At 41.2% G+C, this 25,674-nt stretch overlaps 1 protein-coding gene across 6 annotated transcripts in view; it reads left to right on the forward strand.

Moving 5' to 3' along the window:
* Nucleotides 1–4,647: 4,647 nt before the first annotated feature.
* Nucleotides 4,648–25,674, forward strand: part of TNRC6A (trinucleotide repeat containing adaptor 6A) — a 53,138-nt gene continuing 32,111 nt past the window's right edge. For 3 of the 6 annotated variants that reach the window (XM_061991703.1, XM_061991706.1, XM_061991707.1), the window contains exons 1-5: nucleotides 4,648–4,789; nucleotides 5,476–5,523; nucleotides 7,916–7,951; nucleotides 17,750–17,840; nucleotides 21,477–21,498. In XM_061991703.1, the coding sequence (XP_061847687.1) occupies nucleotides 4,785–4,789; nucleotides 5,476–5,523; nucleotides 7,916–7,951; nucleotides 17,750–17,840; nucleotides 21,477–21,498 (202 nt within the window). In that variant the 5' untranslated portion in view covers nucleotides 4,648–4,784. Of the gene's footprint in view, nucleotides 4,790–5,340; nucleotides 5,524–7,915; nucleotides 7,952–17,749; nucleotides 17,841–21,476; nucleotides 21,499–25,674 lie in introns of those variants that run through there. The other 3 variants (XM_010208188.2, XM_061991702.1, XM_061991705.1) reach the window with 2 other exon arrangements.

A 25,674-nucleotide genomic window follows, 5' to 3' on the forward strand; every position in this document is an offset into this window, starting at 1 on the left:
CTCGAAGTCCCTGCTCTCCCCTGCCCTGATCTCTCTGTGTAACGGTGATAATGCTGGAAAGGCACTGGGAGCCTGGAGGCAAGGCAGTGAATTTTCTTCTCCTGAGCATAGATCAGATGATTGTTGGCTGCTGCAGCCTGCAAAGAGGCACCGACTGTTTAATCACGAGCCTTAACGTAAGGTTTTGCTAGCTGGTTTCCAGGTCTGTTTGGAAGGCAAGCTGGGCGCTTTCTCTTAACAACTTGCAACTTGGGCATTTGTGGGTTTTCCTCCCAGTGAAGGATCCTCTAGAGTCCCTCACTAACATGAACAGTCCGTCTGACTTCACTGAGAGACGCCAGGGCAGGCATTGTTTTCATGAGTAAGTGCTGCCTGGTCAGTACCTTCGTATCACCACCTCTTACCATCGGCTGAGCTATTTTTAAACCCTGTGCATAAAGGCTCTACAGTGAACAAGGAAAGGAGCCTCCGAGCAGAGCAGCACACAGAGCCTCTGTGTTAACGAGAGGACTGTTTTTCCATGTCTGTCAGATCAGCTCATTTAGATTAAGTCAAGTGCAATTTTGAAAACAATCTGTTTTGCTCGTGACAGCATCTTCATTCTGTGTAGTGATGCTGAATGGAACAAGCAGCAAAGGGTTATTGACAGCAAATTCTCCTCATTCCCAGGCCTGTGCTTCTCATGTCGCCTTATAAAGCAGCCCCTTGCTTTATTTTCCCCAGACTTGAAGCAGAAAGTATATTCTAACATGTCGGCTTTCTAACTCCACGCTGCTGAAGGCTTCATTTGGCATGAAGCCTCAACAGTGAACTGCAGATAAAGGGGAAGAGTGGAGGGGATGGGAAATGCTGAAATGGTGCCAGCTTGGTTTTAACTGTTTTCAGTCAGTACAGTATTTCTCTTGTCTCCTGCAGTTTATTCTCTCACTCTGGTTGTATCAAAATCCTAATTAAAAAGTTAATGGGGACCTGAAGACGGGAGGCTGGCAGGGTGCAGATGGTGGCTGCTGTTGCTGGGAAAAGATATTTGGGGATCAGTGCCCAGAAGGCCATGTTTACTGAGTGGTGAAAATGTAACGGCACAGATCCATCTTTGGCAGCTGCCTGAATGTAGGGCAGGTCGTTTGCCCTTGAATAGTTGTTTCCATTACTTCTAATTTCATGTATGACTCAAGTGCTCTGGAGCCATTCAGATTCAGAGGAGAAGAGTGGCTGATGGTCACTAACCGCAGTGCTATCACCACCTAATACACCACCTCCCAGCCCCCTGCAGCTTTGCTGAGACCGAAGCGGTCAAAGCAGGGAAGCAGCAGAGCCTGCATCTGTGCTGGGAGGCATGGCAGCCTGTGCAGGGAGGGTTTCCCCTGCACAGGGAGCCTTCACTTCCACCTCTTCCTAGCACCAGAGGCAATCCCCAGCTTGCTGCAGGCAGTGGGGCTTTTTACACAACACAGCTCCTCCACTTGTCCTCCCACTCCCACCAGTGGCAGGCAGGTCAGGATGGCAGCCACTGCACGAGCCAGAGCCCAGCTTCTGCCATCACAGGAGCCACAGCCACGGCTTCCAAACACCTTCATTTCTCCAGGAAGAGGGAAAGGGGATGGATGGAAGTCTACAGCAGTCCCAGCTGGCAAACATCTCCTGACCATGTAATCTTCTACTACAGTAAAATGTGCCCAGGACATTAGCCTGGGTGGACATTGGGTGATGCCTATGAAGCTGCTGTGATGCCTGTGAGCACTTTGCCTTTCTAAGGACACCAGGGACAGGGTGTGGAGGAAGCAGTGCTGGTGACAGTAACCAAATTCCTCCCTGCATAGGGTACTTGGAGTGCTTGTTCCCCAGCTGGAGGATGGTGGTTTCTACAGACAGTGAGGCCATGAGGAAGAGAAGTGCTCACATTTCATTGATGGTTGTTAAGGATTTAGCTACCCTTCAGCTGAAGGCAGTTCCCAACCCCACAGAGTTACATCTGTCTTTTTAAGCGTAGAGGTGTTACTTTGCTGACCCTTTGTCCTCAGATTCAGAGATTAAGACCTTAGCAATGAACACAGGAGGATAAAGAATGAGCAAAAACCCCATAGTAAGCAGGGGAGAAGATGACCCTGACCTTGGCTCCCAAATAACTTTACACTCAACAAAACACATATTAAAGCAGAAGCCAAGAGTGGGTGGTCAATGTTGGACATATTCTAGTGGTGACATAGTGGGATTGCCTTGCTCTCAGTAGCATGGAAATCAGAAGGGACAACAGAAACTCAGAAGATGTAGCTAGGGCATGGACCTCAGAACATTTCTGTTAGACAACTCCTCCTTGAGCTGCTCACCACCACCCTCTCTCGCTTTTGTTAGGAGATGGGGACCAACAGTGTAGTTGAGGTATGTACCACGCTACACCGATGTCATGGTCCACAACAGCTTCTGCCAGGTGACAAGCTGGCTGTGAAATCTGAATTTGGAGCAGAAGGCCTGTCACTGTGCAGTTCTGCAGCTCTGGCAGGGTTTAAGACAAGGAGAGGCTACCTAGTGCTGCTTCCACCCAGCTGCCGTGACCTGTTAAGCACCAGTGCTTTGACTAACAGCCTTTTGCATGGGTGAAGTTCAACCATCTATTTCTTCTGGAAGAAAACATTCTCCCCATTTGAGGGTGCCTGAATTTCTCCAGCATACCCAGGAGTTCACCACCTGTTTCATACCTATAAGAACCTAACTGAAAGTGTTACCCGTGAGGGTGGAAGAGGTACGATCGTGGTGTGGATGTGAGGAGGGAGATGACAGGATAAGTAACAGAGGGTTGGTTACCGCAGCCGATTTGCTGACAACGTGTAAGCAGCTGCAGTATTTACACGGCAGAATGGAAGCAATCACTGCAGCGGTCTAGTTGCTAGAAGCATGTGCATAAATAAAATTAGAGAACGATCTAAAATAATAAAGAGAGCTACAAACCTTGACTGTGAATTTTATTGACAGTGGCATAATAGAGTTAACAAAATGACATAACAGGAGTACATAATGTATTATTAGCCTTCCTAACTGAGGACAGACGTAACAGCAGTCCTCCTACATCAAGTGCAGTGTCTTTAAAGACAGATAAAACAGGACTGCTGTGAATGAAAACAACAACAGGAGGCTGAATCAGACGCCAGGAAATAATGGCTTTCAGTTACACACTGTTACATGACAATCCAAACTTTTTCATATGAAGAAAAAGAAACGTGACCAAAATTAATTTACAAGTTACTAATACAAGCTGAGAAACCCATTTCAAATTGTCAGTACCCTTTTGAGTAGATTGAAGACAGTACAATCACTTTCTGCATGTGCGTGTTCAGCTCACAGCGATGCACACTATACTATTAAGCCTTTAAGATGACAAAAATACCCTTACTGACTCTGCTGCGTTGTCATAAATGCTCGTCTTTAGTCATGTAGGATCTTCTTCATCTGGGAAATACTTTGCTCCATTCATGCTGGCAGAAAGACAGTTGATATTGCAGCAGATTTCCAGAGACAAATGCTCATTTGTCCAGGACATACATTTATTTATTCAGGTGAATGAAATAGCATTCATTTTTTTTTCACTGGTATGAATAAGAATGTTAAAGGCCAACAGAAACTAGTATGGTAAACGTTGTGGTGATGTGCAGGCTGCATGCAAAAAGAGAGCAAGAACTTCCCTATGCCAACAAAACCACTTTTCTCAGTAGCTCTTACAGTGGAGCAGACAGGATGATGCTTACTGCATGTGAAGAGTGGCAGGGAGCTGAGAAGGAAATTAAGCTCCTCAGCAGTACTGTAGGCACCTACAATAACAATTATACCCTAGAACAGTAGCCATGCAGACTGCTGGGCTATTTTCAACCAGTGCTTTTGAATTCCCCGCAGGAATGCCAGTAGGGCAGAGACGGTTCTGCCGTGCACCAAAGTATGAACTGCATGTATTTGAAGTTAGGGTACTTGTGTGTACTTTCTCGATTAAACTGTATGCTCACATAAATCATTTTCTAGCTAGGTTGACAAGTGCTATACACTCTTCCATTCCTTCTCTCAACCTCATAAAAGTCAGTGGAAGGACAAAGGTGGCAACTTACACATGAACGTTTCTTTTCCATCAGTCTCGATAGCTACCGAAGCGCAAAGGCTGGGGGGCCAGCAGCGCGTGGGACTCGCAAAAGCTGCCGCACGTACACCGGGGGGAAATATGTGCGTGTTCCGTTCCTGCCCTGCGTTGCTCGAGGAAGCGGCCGTGCTTTTCCGTAGGGCGATGGACGCGGCAGCGCCTGGGGTGCCGTGCGCGCGCTCGGGATGGCGGCACTGCCGCGCTGCGCCCGCCACAGCCCCGAGGGACCGCGGGCCGACGGCACGGGGCCCCAGGGAGGACAGCCCGGCCCCCCGCGCGGCCGCCGCAGCCGCCGCCGCCCTCCGCACGGGCTTTCGCGAAGCCGCCCGGGCCGGCTGCTCGGCCTCCCGCGGGGCCGCCCTCGGCGCCCGGGCCGCGGCGCCGCCGCCCCTCCCCCGCCGCCGCCGTTGCTAGGGCGGTTGCTGCGGCGCCATGTCGGGGGAGCGCCGCGACCCGGAAGCGCTGGCCGGGGCGGGGTTTCCGTTCCTGTGCGGCGGGGCCGGACCCGGCCGGGTTAGGAGGCAGGAAATGGCGGCGGTGCTGCAGCAGCAGCTGCCGGGCCCTCCCGCTCCGCAGTGCCGGGCCCAGGCCGCCTAGAGCCGCCGCGCCAGCGCCGGGCCCGGGCCGCAGCCACGCCGGGCCGGACTCCGAGCACTTTACATACATGAGGTAGCGGGTGGGGCCGGGCGCGGGAAGGGCGGGCGCCGCTGAGGCGAGGCGAGGCGCGGCGCCGGGGGGGGGCCCGGGCGCCGCGGGCGGGGGAGGGGCTGGGGCTAGGGCCGGGGCCCGCATGGGGCGGCGGGGCGGCCGCGGCGGGGGCCGGGGGCGCGGGCGGCGGCGGGCGGGCGCCCCGCGGGAGCTGTGTCCGCCCGGGCGGGAGCCGGCGGGAGGGGCTGGCCCCCGAAGGGGCCCGGGCGTTTGCCCAGGAGCGATGTTTTCCCGGCGGAGCTGAGCTTTGACCTCCCGTGCTGGGCATTGTTTGCTCCCGCGGAGCGGGCAGCCCTTTGTAGCCGCCGATCGTCGCAGGGCGGTAGGGCAGGGAGGGCCCTCTCGCCGCTGTGTTTTGAGCGAGATCGCGGGCTGAAGTGATGCGGCAGAATTGTTTTCCTTAAAGTGCTTGATGAGGCGGCGGCGGTGTAGTAGCGGAGGGCGACTGGTCTCGGTTATGCTCCGCTTGCCCCCCTGTCCCTGGGTAAACATGTCGTTTGGTTACTTGGCAATCTGTGGTCTCCCCGCGTCCTTCTGACAAACCCACATATGGAGCTCAGCGTGTGCCTTAACCCCGCTCCCGTTTTATTTTTCGCTTTGTGCTGCATTACTGTTGACATGGAAACCAACACCACTTTCTCTTCTAGAGAATTGGAAGCTAAAGCTACCAAAGAAGTCGAAAGAAAACTAAGCAGGTAAGATACTCATTTAAATTCACTCCTGCAGTTTAAAACCAGAATTGGCCTCGGGCTAGAAATCATTGTGGGCTTTATCTGGAGCTTTAATCTCATGTTAATTGGAAGGATAAAAAAAACCCCGAATTTGAAAGTGTCCTCTATTGCATAGAGAAAGCTCTGCAATTTATAGACTAAACACCTTTTTAGCATGGCTTCTTTTGCATAATTACCATACAAGCTGTATAATGGAGTTTCTTTAATACAGTAGGTTTTTGAAGAGAAAGATAACTTACTTTTCTGTCCTAACTTTCAGAACCTAACAAGAACTAAAAAAAAAAAAAAAAAGCGAATCAAGGGTTTGTTTGGGTTTTTCCTAAACAGGTTAGGCAAATATTATTGGGAGATGCTTTTACTGAAAGCTTGCTGTGAACTCAGAACTGTATGTTGCTGTATAACTATTTGGTCTTCACCTCTTTTTCCATGGAGAGACCAAAGACTGGGTTTCCCATTAGTGTGGAGTTTTCATTTTGGAGTTTGTGGAGTGGGCAGTTAATATTTTTTCAGACACTTAGCTCAAGAGCAAAGAGTTAGGCCGAATTAAAAATTCTGTGTCTGTAGGATGCATCACTTTTATGTTTAAGAAGTTATTTCTTCTGCACCGTCTATTTTTAGTACGGCAGCTTCCTTGCAAATACCCACCTCTTGCTGTTGTTTATAGTCTTTGATCTTGGCTTCAGTCCTACTTTATTTTTGTGTCCTTTTTCAGTTAGACTTTAAAGGAGCTTTTGTTAGCAGACTTTTTAAAGGGACTTCTACTAGGCCCATGGGAAGTATGCTGAAACCCTCAACATAAGTGTTAGAATGCTAGTTTCTGGTACTTTACTTTTTCCCTTGTTTACTGTGCCTCATCGGTCTCCCAGCTTTCAAATTGATTTATGATTGTATTGTAAAAACTGATTGGCTTTCCCCTCCTGTCAGTGTGTGTCTTCCCCTTTTTTTTTTTTGTAATATGCTTAAGCATGAGTATTTTTTCCCCTTTTGTTGTTGAAATACATAAACTCTTTAAGATACGCTTAGCATGTTGCTTTTAAATATAATGTCAGGTCAGAAAAACACATTTTACTTGAAGAGAATGACTTCAAATTGCAACTTTTTTAGAAATCTGTCCACAAAAAGTACCAAAATGCTTTTTTTAAAAAAAGAAATAAATTAGTGTTCTGTGGAAAACACTCAGTGCATAGTTGATGCCAGAAATTGTTTCAGAACCATATTATTGAGATGGACAGAGTGCTAAGTTCAAAACAATGTTCTGGTGCAAATCTTAGTCAGCAGAACATCAGGTTTTTATTACCTTAAACGAAATCTGTTGTCATGCTAGCAGATAGTGATAAGAAGGGAAAGTGAGCTACAGAACTGCATGAACTCAGTGCTTCATGAGGGGATGGGGACAGAACAAGGTTCACTGAATAAATGCCGATACAGGATGGAACTCCATGTGTTCTGATACAGAGATGTATGTTTTATTCATTTAAAATATTGAGAAGGAGATTTTATTTTAACATTCAAACACCAGTTGTTCTCAGAAACCTGTATTCAAAGTGATTTGTGTTTAGTGAGGGAGTTTTCATCGAGTGAGCACGTAGTCTGATAAAGCTGTGGTATTCCTATTCTGAGTAGGCTTGGTTAATTGTTTTACTGTAGAACTCAACAGGTAGCCCTCATTCTTTCTCTAATGTTATTATTTACGCTCTTACTAAATTTATAGTGACCTATTCTAATTGTAAAAGAGGAAATATCTTTTCCGTGGAAAGGCAAACAGAACGGTTGCTACAGTTTTTATTAATCCAAAATTGCTCAGTGAATAGATAGACTGTAAACTTCATGGGACTTTGCATATGTTCTGAAGTCACCTTGGGAATCTATGCTTATAAATTAATGGGTAGCAATTACTCTTTTTCATCTTGCTAGGAACACTGGCCTAGACTGTGGATTTGTGATGGGATAAGTGCAGTAGCTTTTCCTACAGCTCGCTTATCCAGTTGGAGTAATTACTGTTTTCAGCTCAGGATTACCAATTTGTCTTGTTTGACCTTTTGGAAAAGATCTTTAGTTCGGTCTGCGCTCTCTTTAAAATGCATCCATGCCTTGTCCTGTGCAAATGTTCCTGGTCTCAAAAATAAGCATAGTGCATAATGTGCAACAACAATTCAAATAATTCTACTGCAAGTTGTATTGTTGTACAATGTCACAAGTTGAGTGTCACCTGTTTAGTCTACTGCTGAACAAGAACTGGCCATTACTGACTAGGGAAATGTAAGAGTTAAATTGGGGTAAAATCAGGATCAGTAAAAAATCATTGTTTAGTTCTTCTAATTTAAGAAATAACATTTTAATTCTGTTTGGTAAACAGGGCTTTCCTGCCTCATTTATGTGGAACTGAGAGAAGGTAAATATCTGAAATATGTTTACATTTTTTTTCCCAAGCACAAGAGCTTGAGTTTTTCTCACAAGCATGCAAATCATAGGGCAGATTCACACCCTGCTTTCATTCACCTGTGTTTCTGCTCCAGAGATCCCATCTGCATTGGCTGCAGACTGTCCATGTTCTGGGAGAGAAAACTTTTTACCTAAAGTCATGTGTACCTCTAGATTTCATCCATATATTCTACCAAGTTACTGCTATGCAATTTGTATGTTTTTTTCACTCTTCCATGTTAGAATAACTACCATATGTCTATGAGGCTTTCCTTACTGTAGAAAAATAAATGAGATGGCTCAACACTAAAGACACGAAGAAACAACAAGAAATGTAGTAATTTCTGTTGATTTTCGCTGGGGCTTTTGGGGGGCTGAGGATTTTTTCCTGATAAATGTCTTAGAGAAAGACTTCTGCTGTCAAATGGGAAGAGTTTATTGCAATAAGACAGCATTCTAGTCAAACTTTTCAAGACCTTTAGAGATACTTAGGCAAAATTATACATTCCTTTCCCCTCTACACATGTGTTTTCAGGTCATGCATAATTGTTAGGTTGGCCCCATAAGGTATCTTGTGTTTGTCATTTCTTTTTCTAGTCTTAGAGCAAACCTGTTGTGCAGACACTTCCTGATGCTGCACTAATATAGCTGAAGCAGGCTGCAGTATGCATGACCTTATGGTTAAGGTGCTGGACTCTAACAGTTGTTAGAGTTTATGCATCTGTTACAGATACACTATTTGACCAGTTTGATTATGAAAAGGCAGTTTAATCAGTCTTCTTCGGTTCCCCAGTCGTTAAATGAAGATAGGGATTGTTTATTGCTGCCGCTGAAGTCTTGTGTGTTTCTTGATAAACTCCCTGGGAAAGAGATTGTGTCTTGCATGTTTATGTAGCAGTGGACATCTTGGAGGAAACTTCAGGGTGAAACTGTAACACAAGTGTTATTCTAGAGCTGTGGTGTATTTGTAGTTTGTAGTTTGGAAGATAGTTCTGTTGACCCAGCTTCTGTGTTAGGAAAATGTGGGAAGAAAGAATGCATTTAAAGTATTTGATAGTGGGAGACATGGTAAGTAGAATTTTATCGCTTCACTTTTATGGTGATAATTTAAAGACTGAGGTATTTAAAAGCAAAAAAGAAAGTAGCTGACACACATTTAATGCTTAATTATTCATTGTTTCAACTTTTAGCTTGGCAGAACCTCTTCTATAGGTAAAATGACATCTGTGAATAAGTATTTTTGTTTTGTTACTGGTGCCTGAGGCTTTCTTTGCTCCTGTGCAACATACTGAGTGTTTTCAGTTGCCAGAGCCTCTCCATTTGAGGCACTGGTGGGTGTTTTGGTGTTTTTTTGTGAACTTCAAAGTACTGCTTTCTGTTCCATAAACTCAAAAGTGCTCATTTTGGTGTAGTATGTTATTTTGTGGGAAGCATTGATAAAGGAATTGGAGGATGCGTTTTTAATCAAAATGCACACTTCATAATTGATTCTTGTATAATGATGTAGAAAAGCTGGCTAGCTTTTAGTGGCAACCGAGAGATATTTTTTTATTGGCAGTTGTATATAATTTCTTAATTTAAAAAAAAAAAAAAAGGTTAGGGAACTTGTAGGTCAGGATACAGAAAAAATATCAAAACTTAAAAGTCCCAGCAATATGTTTAAAAGTCTGTATGGAATGTGAGACAGGTTGAATAGGTAGTGCGTGCCTGTGGATGTGCTTGCTGTCTTTGCAGAATGGTGAAAGGTCTTTCAATTCCAGATACTTTATTGGGTTGTGTTCCACCTGTGGCACTGCAAGTTAAATTATAACTAGAATAAAAGCAAAAGGTGGAAAGGGTTTATTTATTTTCCCCAAAATTTAATTTATATATGTGTCACTGGAAATTTTAGAGTGATTTCAAAAGCCCCTGTGTATAATCTCTGCTAGTTCTTACCCTTGCATTTACTCCATGTACTATATGGGCAGAAGGTAAAAAACCCCATAGTTATGTCTTTACCTTCAGTTAGTGTCAGAGGGCTGGTAAGAGGCTGGCTGGTTGTTGAACTGGTCTCCTTTGCCCAGCAGTGGCTTGCCCTGCCTACTGTTTGCTGGGACCAGGGCTGTGACGCCAGCAACCCCAGTGCAGTCCTCAGCATTTGAAGTGCTTCTGAGGACACCGATCGAATGGCTGTGCCTTTGGGAGGATCCCTGCACACCCTCAAGCGCTGTTGGTTGGGGTGGCAGCAGGTCTTTGCCACCATGCTAGCACTATCTTGAGGGGCAGAGCCTGTCGTGGCTCGGGAGGCTTTGTGGAGGTGTCTGCATGACCATCTGCACAGCTGCTGGTATCTCTGGCGGGGCTTGCAGGGAGGCAGTTCTGGCTCTTGGTGCTAGTCAGAAGAATCCAGAAAGCCAGCGCATGTGATCCTGGTGCATAGGTAGCTTGGTCCTTGTGCACACCAGGTAACTGGCAGTAACAGTGAATGGCCACCAGATTTATTTCATTGTTGGAATTTCCTGCGTGCCAGTAATAGATGCTTTCACTCAGAAATAAATAGCGAGTTCAAATCATAATAATGCAGTGCTGTGTCTTAGATCTTTATTTTGTGTCAGAATTCTTCTTGTAACTGTAATTTCCTCAGTGAGGTGACTAGAATTGTGATTTTATTGTAGCATAACGTGTTTCCCTGTGGTGTATTATAACAGCAAAGATAGCACGCTGCACAAACGTTAACTGTTACTTGTCTTCCAGGGACAAGAATGAAAGTAATATGTAAAATATGATTACCTGAATTCTTTACATTTTGAGCATTACAGCCAGTTCATAAACCAAGTAACAAATTGAGCCATACAAAAATAAAATTAACACTGTCAAATCTTAAGACAAAGAAGTAGTAATGAGTGCTGAGTGTAGAAGTAAGAATTGTTTAATGTGGTCATGATAGGAATGAAGTGAAAAACTTCATACCAAAAATAACCCAGAATTGCAAGGCACTTTGTGTCTTTGAAAAGTGATACCTGTCCTAGAAGATTGAAAAGTACTTGTAAAAAAAACCCCATATTTTTAAATGTCTTAATTGAGAAAGGCATTTTGGTAATTTTGGGGGAATTTCGCCCTTACACAAACAGGAATTGTGCAGAGGTACATAAAATTGGAGAAAAAATTTATCTTTAAATAAGGGTAGTTATGTGGCACTCAGTCTGTTCAAAATTACGCAGATCATAGCAGCTTCTACTTGTATGTTCTCAGAGCCATCAAATGTGCAGTCTCTCCTGAGATCAAGATCCATTTTCATTTGGTCTCACTTGAAAACAAAGCACCTTTCAAGTTAAGCTATTTAAACTGAAGGCCTTTGCTTCAGTCTCAAATGCAGCTTTCGTGTAGCGTGGGTATTTTATTTGCAGTTGATCTAAATTGGAAAATGAGGTTTGCATTTCTGCTAAGACCATTTAACCTTGAGCAAGCTAATCCAATTATATAGGAGGAAAAGGAAATTCCCTGTACATGTGTTTCAGTGAAAGCTGGATGGCTGAGCAGGGAAATAATAGAGGTCTGTTGATATATTTGTGTTACGAATCGGAATTCTCAGTCATTGCTTTTCCTTTGGCCAGCTGATGGACCAAGCGTGCTGCTACAAATGCTTTGGCTGTATGAGGTTGATGGGTTTAATTCACCCAGATGTAGGGAAAAGCCTAGCAAAAAGAACATGTTAATTTTCTGGCTCTGTCTTGTTACTGTGAGACTGGATTCCTACAGCATCTCTCGTTATGTGCTGTGAGGTTAACATGAAGCTGCTGATAGTTTGTACACAAAGAGTAATATAACAGGAATAGGTAGCTATTAAAGTCCAAGATGATAAATGGGAAATACTACGTAATGCTTCTGTTTCTCAAGGAGTAGCATTAAAAATGAAGCTTGTTTGTTTTATGTTCTAATGGGAGTTGGAATCTGATGCATAAATACTATCATTTGCTGTCTGAGAGGGCCATGTATCAATGTGTTGGAGAGAATAAAGGAAACCTGTGCTTTCAACTGTCAGAGATGGAAATTCAGTTCTGCTTGAGACTGTGATGACTTCATAGACAAATCTGAATTTGTATCTCAGATTGATGTTTATGTAAGAGGATGGTGGGAATAGGTCTACTGTCCTTGAAAGCTTCATTTTTTACTGCAGAACTTGAGCTGTAAGGGCTTTACTGTTGCTGTGATGTAATTGTACAAGGGGTTAGTTTTGTTTTCCAATCACAGAGATTCAACATTGCAATGGAAATCTAATGCTTTTTAAAAAACTTTCCGTGGCTAATTATTTTAGATGTCACCTAGACTCCAAATGCTTATTGGAAGGGTAGGGAGTTGTGTGTGTATGTGTTCAGATGTTCTAAGCTGGCTTTGTAGTCTAAATCTGGTTTTCTTAAACACATGAAAATGATCTGTGTCATAATTTTGGAGTTTTGTTGTGCTTGTGTGGAAACACAACAATGATGCTGTGGTAGAATATTCCAGAGATATTGGTGTGTTGGTTGTTAGCATCTGTATTTTAAAAATAAAATATAATTTTGTTGATTTAGCTGTAGCAGGATTGTCAAATCACTTTTTGTTCTGAGAAAATACTACTTTGTATTCTGCTTGCTCTTTGAAGTGCTGAAGCTTTTTCTAGAAGCTCAACGATTTTTCAGTTAGTGTCGTTTTTGCATGGAACGCACTGAAATTTTTTTATACAAAACAATGCACTAGTGGCTTTCTTAACTCTTTAGAATTCTTCTTGGGTTATTAGAAGTACTGTAAATAATCTCTTGTTCCAGTAGGCAACCCTAAGTAACATACCATCCTGCAGTGTTGAGACACTTACTGTATCAGAGATATTTCGCCTGTGTCCATAGAGCTTGTTCAGCTTGCTAGAACAGTTAATTCAAGTGGCAGTCAAGGGGAGCTGAACCTTTTTCCTGGGGCTTCACAGACTCACAGGGACAAGTTTCAGACTAGTTGATTGTGTCTGAGAGCAACAGCCAGTTCCCCTAGCGTTGTCTCTTGCTGAGGTCTCACAGCTCATCCCATCTCACACTGATGTGTGCACCCAGTGCAGAGCAGATGTGAGGGCATGGGACCCCAGGAGGGGCAGCGACCAGAATAGGCTGATGCTTCAGAACTCTTGCTCTGGATCATAGCTTGCTCCCTCCTGAGATCTAAGTAGTCTTTGTGGAAGAGGATGTCCATAGAAAGGTGACATGGAAAGGAATTCTTGTTGCACAGCCTGCTTTTGGTGGTGTTTTTCCTGAGGTGATTGTGGGATGAGTTGGATAGGGAACGGCTGCTAGAGCGTGAGGGTGACCTTGTGCTTCGTGGGAGCGTCGGCCAAACAGCATGCATGCAGGGTAGCTGTGTGCTATGCATGGAGGCAGTGAGGTTGTGAGAGGAGGAGGGCTGTGGACCTGGGTTTTCTAGGCCATGGGAGGACAATACAGTACTGGGCCTTTTCCATTGGTTTAGATATCTGTTACTCTCACTAGTCCTTCAGGAAATAGTGTCTTAATGAACAGCAAAACAGGGACTCCTCTTTGTGTGGAAGTCGTCTGTAAATGAATTGTGTGTTTTATACAGAGAAGCTGTTTTTTTGTAGACTGATTTCGGACCTACGTACTTGTATCATTTGTCAATTCAGATTGTCTATTAAAAATTGGACTATTCCAAATTGACTCAGATTGAGTGTTGGTGTTACCAACTTTAGTTTGGTTACAGATGCTCAGGGTGCAAGACAGCAAGGGACTATGCTTCACCTTTATAGTGCACAGATGTTACTGCAGGTTAATCATTACCACAAATTTGCAAAGTATCCAAGGAATTGCTTTAAATGAAACTGCTCAACTGTAATTGTTTGCTGTAGTTACATGACTAACCTCTTAGTTGTCCGTGAAATAACTTTTGAGACCTAATTGCAAATACGAGGTTGCTTTTTTCAGTAAGACAGACCTCAATGAATCTTACAGCCAGATGATAAAACTATAATAAAATGCAAAGTGGCTACTTTGTGTGTGGTAGTTTGTGATTTGTCTTGCAGTGCCACTGCAATACAGAGGAGTCTAAGAAATAACATTTTTAGGTGGTTTTTTGCATTCATAACACATCAGAAGCAATTCTTATTTAAAAAGAACTAATACTGGCTCTCTGTAATTAGAAAATCTTAAAAAGATTTTTTGGTCTGTGGAAATGTTTTAGAAAAATGGTCTGTCTCTACTACATTACCATTTATGTAGGGAGGAAAGAACACTGGTATTGTTTGACTGCTCATTGGTGAAGCGTGCTGCAGCCCTACCTCTGGTGAATACCTGTGGCATCAAAATGCTCTTGTTAACACACGCAGCATGAGTCGATGGGTGCTTGTAACAGTCACATGGTAAAGGAGAGAAGGGATGCTGAATATACCATAAAACAGTGTTATTCCAACAGAAGAGAGCACTGGGAAAAGAAACAAGTAGAGGATGAAATCGGATTTGCAGTCAAAACAAAGATCTTGGCAAGTAGGGATGAAAACTGATTTCTGTTTGTATTACTTGCTCGACAGGTACATGTAGCCATGCTCCAGAGGCTCTCTGTTTACAGAGAGAAATCGGAAAAGATATTTGTAATTAATTAAAGGCATACTTTTTAATTTTGTGAATATAAAGCTTTCCTCCCTCCAGACAAATTGATTTTTACCACCTAGGTAATGTCTAGCTGTTGTCTGGCAGTATTAGCAGTATTAATAGTAATAAAAATAGACTTGAGAAAACTGTTTCATTGACTCAAAATGCAATCATATAATTTTTTTTTTGCCTTGTGTGCTAACATTAGTAGTCACAGAGGTTCCCACACCCTGTGAGTATTTGAAGTATTACTGTTTTTTTCTTTCACAATGACTACCATATCATTTTTTTGTTTGTTTTAAACTAGTGTTACTAATAACCAAGTGTCAACAAGCTTTGAAATTTAAATATAAGTATCATTATTACGGCATTGGTCTTGCTGGGAGGAGAACTGCTTCTCACAACCGACGAAAGAATCTCACAGAAAGATGAAAGAATAGTTTTAAAGTTTAAAGGTACAACTCAAGCGGGCAGTAATAACGTGGTGCTTGCCTCTTTCAAAAGAAGGGCAGTATTTTGCAGAATGCAAAATGTAATAAGCTGCTGGCCATCATGAAGAGAAGACCCTATGAGCTGCTGTGCAGTATTGCTTTCATTGGCAGAACCTACCATGAGAGGCAGGTGCTGAAAGAGTCTAATTAAAAAGTGAGAAAATGATAAGAATTTGCCACAGTGGAACTGGGCAACTGGGAACTGAAGTCACATGTGGATTTAAAAAAAAAAAAAAAACCTTTTGAAAACCCCCCCAGAAGTGATGCTGCTGCTCATTTTTAAAGGGATTTGAGCTGTGTTAAAAACAGAATTAACAGATAATTGTGGAGTATCTTGTGTTTTACTGTAGCCAATTGGCATTGCTTCTCATGTATACATATAAATATATATAATTACCTTATTTGAAATGGAAGGTTTGAGAGTATAGGTGGTTTGAGTTTAAATAGGAGCCCGGTGTTTTTGGCAGAAGTAAACCACTTATTGACTGCCCTTTCTTGATGTGCTTAGTTAATCTTCACCCCAGAGTTTTGTATGAGGCTGTGTTTGGTTTGATAATGTATGTGCACCCATGTGTCATCAAAGGAGGATCACTTTTTTTTTTTTAAGGAAATCATAACATACTCAAAGTAATTATTTAATAAAATCTCTTCTCCTCTTTTGCCTTGCTTAGTATGTGAAAAGTGTGTCAAAGAACAGTGCTTTTCATGGTCAAAGCTGATTTTTGGAGATAGGTACCGGACAAGACCATTTGTCATAAACAGGCATGTAAATCCCCTTCCATCAGTTGTTTCTCATCTTTTTCTCTTGTCACAGTAAATTACCTATGTGACTCTAATCAGTTTTACTGTCCGGAGTGGAAGCTTTCAATCTGAGCACTTTGTCACTTTAGCTGCAGCTAGTCACACAGAAAATGTGTACATATTTGGGAGAACATCAGTTAGATACGAAATGTTAATTTGAAAGAACAGGCTTCAACTAATCTTTGAAGGTTATTGGAAGAGTAAATTTGGTGTCTTCTTCCTTTGCTTGCTCAACATACCTGAAGTTTGCTCCCACATCCCATTCAGGCTCTCATAGAAATGATGACTTGTCTGAAGGATGTGGTTTGCCCAGCGAGAGAGTAGGTGTGTGGTGGAGCCTAGTGTTATAATTCAGGATGTTCGAAGGATATGTGTTGTAACCGAGACATGCTTTAGAAAGAGGTCTGGAAAAACATTTTCATCCAGTTTTTTATCTCCTCCACCTAATTTATATGGCCAGGGTTTGTGGGTCAAAAGCTTCTGAGCTTAGAAGCATTCCTGACCCTGAAAGGGAAAAGAAGTCTTGCAAGGAGGCTTTCTAGTGCACAAAAATGCTTTATTCTCCAAATCTCCAACATTGAAGTAAATTAATGTTATTAGTAGGTTCCCTTTACATCTTAGCGTGTTCTAACAGAAGCAAACTGCTGCCACTATTTTATTTTTTATATTCAGCTTTATTGTTACTTTTTAAGCTTCTGAGTCCTTCTTTCTGTGAGCAATTTTTTCTGTTCTCATGTATGAAACAGTGAACTGATCGTCAGTTGCACGTTGCATATTGTCACAAGATTTTTTGCACCATTAGCCCAAATGCTTTTTTGGCTGCCTGTTGCACGTAAGTTGTGATTGTGTGGAGTCATTCTCATTCTTATCAAGAATCAATGCATCTCTCCAGGCATGGCCTTAAAAGTTTGCTTTCATTATCCTGAAATTTGTATCAGATACTCGTTCTTACTAACCCTAACAGCTTGCAAGTGTACTTGCATGTCTTTGGTTCCTTCTGCTTTTTATACTCTCTCTGTTCTCCATTTTATCTTGCCTTTACTGAAGTCTGTTTTTGAACAATGTGATCCGGAAAGCAGTGTTGCTGCTAAGCCTTCTGTTTTAGTGTGCAAAACTTTGTATTAAGTTAATGTAATAGATTTGGGTTTAACTTTTGTCAAGTTATAATTTTGTCACTTGTTTAAGGTTCCCTAAAGCTGCTCTGCCCTTGAAAGCACTGATGCAATTGTACTCTACTCTTCGTCTTCCTTCTGGTTCATGCATCCTTTATGTCAGCAGTCCCATCACACAGACACACAGCCAGTTGAATTAGCTCACTGGTTGGGCAGGAAAACATACATACATATGGGTTGTTTCTTGGCAGGGGTAGTGTTTAGGATTGATGAGCTGATGCAAATTCCTGCATGGCTGTCCAGGCTCCAGTGTCTATGCCAAAGGGAGTGTGTGGCTGGAGAGGGACCCATGGCCTGTCTGATGCGAACTGCAGTGAAGTGTGTGCTGGGTTAGAGCTGATTGTGTGTGGCAGTGGGGAGCTGCAATGTGGGAGAGATCAGTCATACGATTTCACAGTAGCAGGTAGAGATTAAATAACATCAGAATTTTCTCTGGCTTTTGAATCAAACTAATATCTGAGCCTTCATTGTAAGTTTTGAAAAAAAAAGAGATTTTTACACGTAGCTTGACACTGGATCTGCTCTTCAAGTTTTGTCACTTGTGATTTGCAATCAAAGTACATAGTCCCCATAGAAATATTATCCAATTAGAAGTAAAATTCCCCAGTTCCTTTTGTGTCACTGTGAAATAATTGTTCTAAAATGAATCTAAGTGTGTACAGATTGTATTTTGGGAGAGTTAATTACAAACTGTGTGGTTCAGGGATTTAGTGCAAGAAGAGGAAGATCAGTTGATGGAAGAAAGGAAAAAGAGAAAAGACGACAAGAAGAAGAAGGAAGCTGCTCAAAAAAAGGTATGTTGAATATCAGAAAATAAAAACCTGTGTTTATGGGTTACTTTTGTTTCATTACTAGTAAATACTTTGTTACTGATTGTATTAGGAATTGTTTTCTTTGTGGTTAACTGACATATTGAACATTTTAAGGGGCTTTGTGTACAGTTTCCTCAGAGATTTGTTCTTGTCTTTTTCCTGATTGACAACTGAAGCAATTTTAAGTTTGAAAACTTCCTCAATGATAGTGCATTTATTAGTAGAATAAAATTACTTTTTTTTTTTTAAGACAGTGGATTTCAGCTATATGCTTGTTTTATGTATCTTCTTGTCTTTCTGTATGGAAACATCTGTACTGTGAGACAGTTTGTATTGAGGAAGGTAGAGAAAAATGAAAATATTGACAGCAAGAGTGTTTTGGGCTAGAAACATCACAGAAAGGCTTGTAAACACTTGAGAATTCCTGTTTACTGTCAAGATACTAATCATGACCATTGATTCTAAATATTCATCCTGAGCTTGAGAGAAACTTGTAAGTCTCTTTTAAAAACTTGTGCATCTCAGATCTGTTTGCTAACTGGTGATAGCAAAGTGAAGCTGCCTGACAGTTCCTATTTGATACCACTGAGAAATGCTAGAGATTTATTATATACTACAAAAATAGTAGTCAACTCTCCCTGTTTATTGACGTAAACAAGTTTGTTTGCTGTGCACCTATACAAAATTAGGTACATCTAATCTTGCCACAAATATAAGTGAAATAGTACTGGAAGCATACTCCTAGAGGAGATATTTGCTCATATTTCAGAATGAGAGGTTCGTTTCAGTAGCTGACAGCAAAGCTGCATAATAATTTTTGAACTTAAATTATAAATGTATAACTCATTTTTCACTGGGAATTCTTTTTTTTAATTAGAATTTGCAACAAGAAAAGACCTCATTCGTTTACTTGTAGAATCTTTTAAATAAGTGATTCTTCATATCCGACTTTGTCCTCCAAAATTTGGTGGGTTTTCTTCATGAGTTGAAAGACACGTTTGAGAGTGAAATTTGTAGAAGAACTAAAAAGCATACATGTTTTTGAAAGTGCAGAGACCAGACCTTTGCCTAAACTGGAAAGTTTTGCTTATGCTATCCTCTGCGGTGGAGCACGTTTTAGGCTGTTCTTCATGAACTGCATGTCTTTGTTGATGTGCTGTGTTCTCAGAGTAACAACATGTTGAGTGCGTGGACTCCATTTATCAGGAGTTTAAATAGCTTCTGTGAACAAAGGAGTAGTATACCACAAGGATGCTCATGTGCATTCCTAGAGAAGTTTGACCTTGATCCAGACTAAAGAGAATATAGCTCTGAAAAACCATGGTAACAAACAACTGCCAGTTAACTTAGCTGTTAGAAAAAAAACCCAAAAAGCCCTAGTACAGACGTGAGTTGATTTTAGATTAAAATCAAAACTTGTTAATATGGGTTGCAAGGAAGGGAAAATCTCTTCTCTGTTCTGTTAGTATTTGTGAGTGGTTTCAGATTGGCCAAAACTGGTCTTTTTGTTTTGTAAGCTAACTTGTGTCTTTGATCTCCTAAGAACATACTGTTTTGTATTACTAATTCTAGCAAAAACTTTGAAGCATTTAACTGTGCACCAAATACTAATGTATTTTGGAAATCCCTAGCTGAAATACATTCAGATTTTTCATCTTTTTAGAGAATAGCACCTTTAGTACAAAAAAGTCAGTAGCATTGTCCTATGACTCTTTCTCTTCACCAATCTCTTTGGGTGCTGTGGATGGTCAGAAGCAGCAAAATAATCCTGAAAAATTCTCAGTTGTCTCATTTTCCTGTTCATGGTTCAAGTATCAAGCTGGTGAATTGATTTTTTTTTTTTAAACTCTGGTCACAACTAGGGAGGGGAGTGAGATTACAAGGTCTAAACACGTGCATAGACATGGCAAGAACTAAAGAGGCACCACATAATCATGCTGTGGAAGGAAAAGCTAATGCTTGGCTTTTATCTATACTGTAGTTTTCAAATAAATAGAACTGAAATGAGTAGTAGAAGAACAGCAGCAATCACAGAGGTATGACAGTTAGAAGGTATGTTCTGTGCTTGTATCCTGGTGCTGAGCAGCTTTAGTGGGACATCGGCCATTGTATGTCATTGACCTTTCTGTGACAGCACAAAACTGTTTTGAACACTGGATTTTAAGGCCAGCTGCTGTGCATACAACTCCCTGGAGTTAGAGCAAAATTTTCTAACCAGCCTTGTTGGAACAAAGATGATAATGAAAAGTTGTGGCATGTGGTAGCCCCAAGTACAGGAGCTGCCTTTCAGAAGCTGTGGAGAAGGGGCATTGATACTGGAGGAGTCAGAGAAGTGAGGATGAGATAGGCAAACCTGAAAATTAATGTGGACTGAGGTTTTTGATACACTTGTGTAAGAGGCTAGTGGGCTTTATTTTTGCTATCTTAGTTCCAGTGGCTGATGCATTGCTGTTAGTAGAGTGGATTTTATTCAGAAGAGGTTTTGCAGGCATCTTAGTCTTTAACTATTTTAAAGCAATCTCTAAAAAAAAAAAAAGGAAAAGCTTACACTCAAGGTTTCTTGGGAGTAAGGGGCTACATCTTGAACTATTGGATAGTAATAACTTATCTTTCATGTGTCCTGGCCTTTGTTAGCTTAAGAAGTTGAAAAAGTGAGCTTTTCTGTTTGTACACTCTTGACTTCTTTCCATGCCACACCCTCACTTCTCTTCAATGTAATTAATAAAGTTTCAGTAGTCAGCCCTAACAGTGCTAATGTCTGACTCTCAAGCCTTACATCTAGTCACTGAATCAATCATTTTTTTCCTGCATTCACATATGCTCTCCTCATGGTATTAATTATAGACAATCATAGCTTGAGTGTTATCACAAATTTATTGTGCGCTATGAATATAAACACTATCATAATTAAAATGGGTTGTATACAGGTGTCAAAGTGACCGTGTCAAATTACATCTTGTTTTGCTTTGGTAAGAGCTCATTCTAAACATGGTAATTAAGAAAACTTTAGTTTCAGGTAGGAGAAACTATGATTTGTGCTTTTGAGAGATCATTTTATGAAGTCACCTTCACTGTATTTATAGTTAAAACCACACAATTAAGGTGTACTTCCATATAAGAAATGTTTCTCTCCTCATTTTTATCCTGTGATCAAGTCTTAATTAGATTTCATGTCTTGGCTGTATCACAGGTGTAGCTTGTTGACTCTTGGAAATGAAGGATTTAAGACTTTTACTTTCTTACTTCCTTTATGTTTCTAGGTCACTCCCTCTTCCCCTGCCGTGTTCTGGAATAAAAGTGGTGGCAGTTCCTTGCTTCCAGGCACAGTTTTAAACTCACTTAAAACATCTTAATTTGCAAGTTTAATTCAATCTGTTTCATGTAGTTATCTTTCAAATTAATTTTGTCTTCTATAACATTTAAACAGCTTTCTAGGCATAAGGAATAATAGGCATGGGTTGGTTAGGGAGACACTTCTGAAGTAGATAATTAAATAACTTTAAAACATTTTAAAAGAGGAAAGTCAAAAGCTAATGTTGCTGTATGAAGTGGCATGTGCACATGGGGTTTCTCTCTTATCCTCACAAATCACTGACACTTCTTTTTTTCTTGTTCTAGGCCATTGAACAAAAAATCAAAGGTAAGTTACTTTAGAGTTATTTATATTCTGCATATTATTTCTGTGTTTTTAAATAAATCAAGTAAGTCACCAGAAATCTCGTCTCAAAAAATGGGATCCTTGAAACTTCAGTTGCACTTTTTCAAACAGCGACCACAGAAGACTAGAATTGTAATGGCTAAGGATTTATTCTGGGATTGAAGTCTTCTTCCTATTTTTCATTTTTAATACAGCACCAGACATACATGTAATGCTTTTCAGTTCTTTTCCTTATTTGCCTTTCTTTCCCCCTTTTTTACTGTGTTTGAAAAGCACATAAACACTCCAGCAATTCAAGAGTGATCTGCATAGATCCACATAATGGATCTGTTTGAAGCTCCAAATATTCAAGTGCAACTGGGGCTGAGAACACTTGATAGACAAGTGGTTGATACATCTGGCTTTAACTAACTATTGCATGGGGAGGGTTCCTCCCAACAAAGTGATCAAGATTGACTGTACCTGAAAGCTGTAATGTCGCTGTGCAGTGGTGGGCTGGGACCACAGCAGTTATTCTGAAGGTTTGTGGGTTTTATATGGATCCCCATTCCAACCAGCTTCTATGAAGGGTAAAAGATTCTCTTTGCTTTCTCTTTTATTCTGTCTCATAACCTGTTAGTTGAGAAGTGGATAATAATTGCGTAAGTGATCATGTGGAGTGCTTGCTGAATCCCTGTTTTCAGGGAACATTGGGTTTAATTTAATACTTACTTGAGCAGTAGTAGAAAGAGGAGCTTGGGAGCCCTGCTTAGCAGAGATGCAATTACTGTCAGAAAAATCAAAAAGTGTTTGAAGTGCTTTTCTGGCATGAAGGTAATAAAATGGTAGAGGACATACTGTGTTTAAGGAGAGACAGAGAAACAAATGGAAGTGTCCATTGCTGAGGTGTGTGTTTGAAGAGGCATCCTGGTTTGCATGTAGTTGAAATGGAGGAGGCAGGTTCTCCACATAAAAAATGTGCTGATTCTCCTGCTGAGGACTGAGTACCAATTACCAGGTGTCAGGAGACACACGTACATCTAGTTTATTTAAGTGCAGTGTATACTTTAGTATGTGTTTAAATGGGGAAAAAAAGAAAAAAAAAAAACCAGTAGGACCAGTAGGTTTTCAGTGTGTGGTGGTGGTTTGTGGAAGGAACAAGGCCAATCTGGACTCTGTTGCAGAGTTCTTAGTGCTGCAGAGGAGGCTGATGCTTTGGTTATGGAGCATTAATCACTTGAGGCAGAGGGAACTGCCAGAACATGGGGGCTGTCACTTGTGGAAGCCTCCCTGCTCTGTGGGCAACCATCTGCCGAGTTTCACTGGGCCAACTGTAGATCCTGGCCCTTCCATCCTGACTCTAGTCATGGAAATGCATTGGGATTTCTATGTTTGTCTTCAGGCACAGAGATGAATGCTTAATAAAGTTTCTGGAAGAGTATTATAATTAATAAACATTCCTCATTTGTTTTCTAAACCACCATTTTTCAAGCAGTGCATGGAATTACATTTGAAGTATAGGCTAAGCATTTGTTTTCTCTGATATAACCCAACCATAAGGTTTCTGAGATAATAGACCAGATTTAAGGAATTTATGAAAGTGTTTGATTTTATTCGAAGTAATAAAATAGAGCTGAAACAATAGTGAAGAAGGAAAATGATAATGTACTTTGCTGTAAATAATAACATCTGTTTTGAATGAACATTTGACTTATGTACTTCTGGTGCACTAGCTTCCATGCCTCACATCAGGGATGAGGCTGGAAGAGCAACTAGCTAAGAATAGCATGGAGACAGGAGGACAGTAATTGTGCTTGGTAGCCTACCTGATGGTGATCTTCAGATTGAATAAAAATGCCTTTATTTTGAAGGATGGAGGAATTTCTTCCCCACCCCATCCCTGGAGGCCTAATGTTTACTGATGGAAGTATTAAGTTCCAACTTTTATGTTACGTTATTATTAATACTAAAAGAGTATTTAGGAAGTTTAGCGGGAATTTATAGAGTTGTCAAAAACGCCTAAGCTGGCAGTCCTCCTGAGGAAGAACAGACATTATGAGATTCAGATAGACAGCATTTTGCAACAGTTTCTATAGGAACAAAATTCGTTGCTTATGTTACACATAGCTCTTCCATTGTTTCAGTAGTTTGCCTGCTTGTATTCAGGATGCAAATTAATGTTTCATTAGTTTCCAAGTTTCCATCGCGTTAATGTAATAAATAATTTATTCTGTGCTTGAGCTGAAGATAAAATACAAGAGTATGGGATCTCTAAATTATTCAGAATTATGTTGCTCCTTTCAGAAAAGTAGCTGGTTAAGTGATGGAGGTCGGCAGGGAGGTTATTTGTTCTTTTTAAGCAATGTTTGGATGGCCTCAGAATGTTGTTTTAGCAAAGGTAGAAACTGCTGTTGCACCAGCTGAAGTAGTTACTGGCTTTCATGTCAAATTGTAAGACTGCCTTCCAAGGAAGGTAATACTGCTGATTTTTTTTTTTTCCCCCTGTTCAGGATGTAACGCAGATGATGCTAATATAAATGTTTCTGATACAAGCAGCATGTTAATACTGTAGTATTATCATTAAAAATGCATGTATGGCATTCCTGTGGATTTCAAATGTTTTAACTTGTCTAGTTTTAGCCGTCTGGTTATAGTAAGAGGGAAGACACAGTTCAGAGGAGGAAGAGATAAATGTGCTATTTAGTTTCTCTGTTTGTGAAGCAGCTGGCATAACGGATTTGTACATTGACAAGTGCCCTCCAAGTGCTCTTGTACCAGGTATTTTAGGAAAAAAGTAAGTAGCACTTGAAAGTCCTTATTTGTTGAGAATACGGTGGAACTGCCAATTGTTGTGCTGTTCCTTCTAGCTTAGCAAAATACATATTTTTTGCTGTCTTTAATGTCATTGCTATTAGAGACAGACAGATCGATCCATTTATTCTGAATTTCTCCTAAAACAGGACTCTGCAAACTGCTAACGAGAAGCCAAGCACTAAAATAAATGCTATTGAAGAAGAATATTTGAGTTTTGTTGTATGAGCTCGCTTCAGTAGTCATGGTATCCTTCTCCAGGAGGAGATTTCATTATGAGCTGAAAGATCTTTTTGCACACACTTTAATGTATATACATAATACCCTAGTGATGTAATTTGTAAAAATGGAACAGTAATGTCGATGTTGATGCTAGCGTTGTGGTTAGTTGTTCTGAATGCTTTTGTGCTTTGTGAAACAGTACAGGCTGGAGCTGAAAACATCTGTCAGTCTTCAGTTCGGAGTTCCTCTGCTTTCTGGAAGGCAGAGGCGTAAAGTACTACTTCTGTTGCAGAACAGAATAAACCTTGAATCAACTCCTGAAACAGAAAGTGCTTTTAAAAATAGCTGGGTGTGGAATTAAAATCTTTGACTCATATTTCCCACCTTGGAAACTTCTTATTCATTTTCTTCTCCGTGAAGCAAAATCACCCGAATACACTAACTTTTCTGGTTTTGTAGGGTGGGTTTTTTTTCACTTGCCTGGCTGTGCTTTTACTGGTTAGAAAAACTGTTAGCTTTTAAATCTTGAAAACTATTGACAAAAATGAACAGAGTAAGAAATGCTTGCTGTTAAAATCACCAGTAGGAATGGCATACAACTTACCTTTGTGCGGATGTTCAGGGGTTAATGAATTGGCAAACAGTTAGATATTTTCCAGATCAGCTAGCTGAGCTTACAGCTGCGGCCATTTTTCCACCACGAAAATTCTAGCACTACATCTTACGTGTGTCAGCTTGAAAGCCAGACTTCCTCTGTTTGCCCTTCAGCATTCCAGCACTGACAACTCTTTGGGGCATGACGCGCAGGGAGAGAGCATTACAATACATTTTTAAGAGGTCAGCTTCAGCAGCAGCAAGAAGAAATGTTTAAACGACAGCTTGGTGCTGTTCTTTGTGTGGTTTAGTAGACGATTTGATCTTTGCACGCTGATTTTGTGCAAGTGAGAAACTGTTTTCCATCTGCATTAAAGTTGTTCAAACAGCTGCCATTTTTTTTATTGGCGGGGGAGTGTAAGTGTCTGGGCCCCCGCTCCAGGAGGAGTTGGCAGGCAGCGCTCCTGGAGCAGTAAAATGACACCATGCTTCTCCTCCATTTTCTAATGAAATCTGCAGAGTGGGAAAGCAACACAAGTTGGAAGCGTCTTT

The sequence above is a fragment of the Colius striatus genome, chromosome 3 (assembly GCF_028858725.1).
Source record: "Colius striatus isolate bColStr4 chromosome 3, bColStr4.1.hap1, whole genome shotgun sequence".
NCBI lineage: Eukaryota > Metazoa > Chordata > Aves > Coliiformes > Coliidae > Colius > Colius striatus.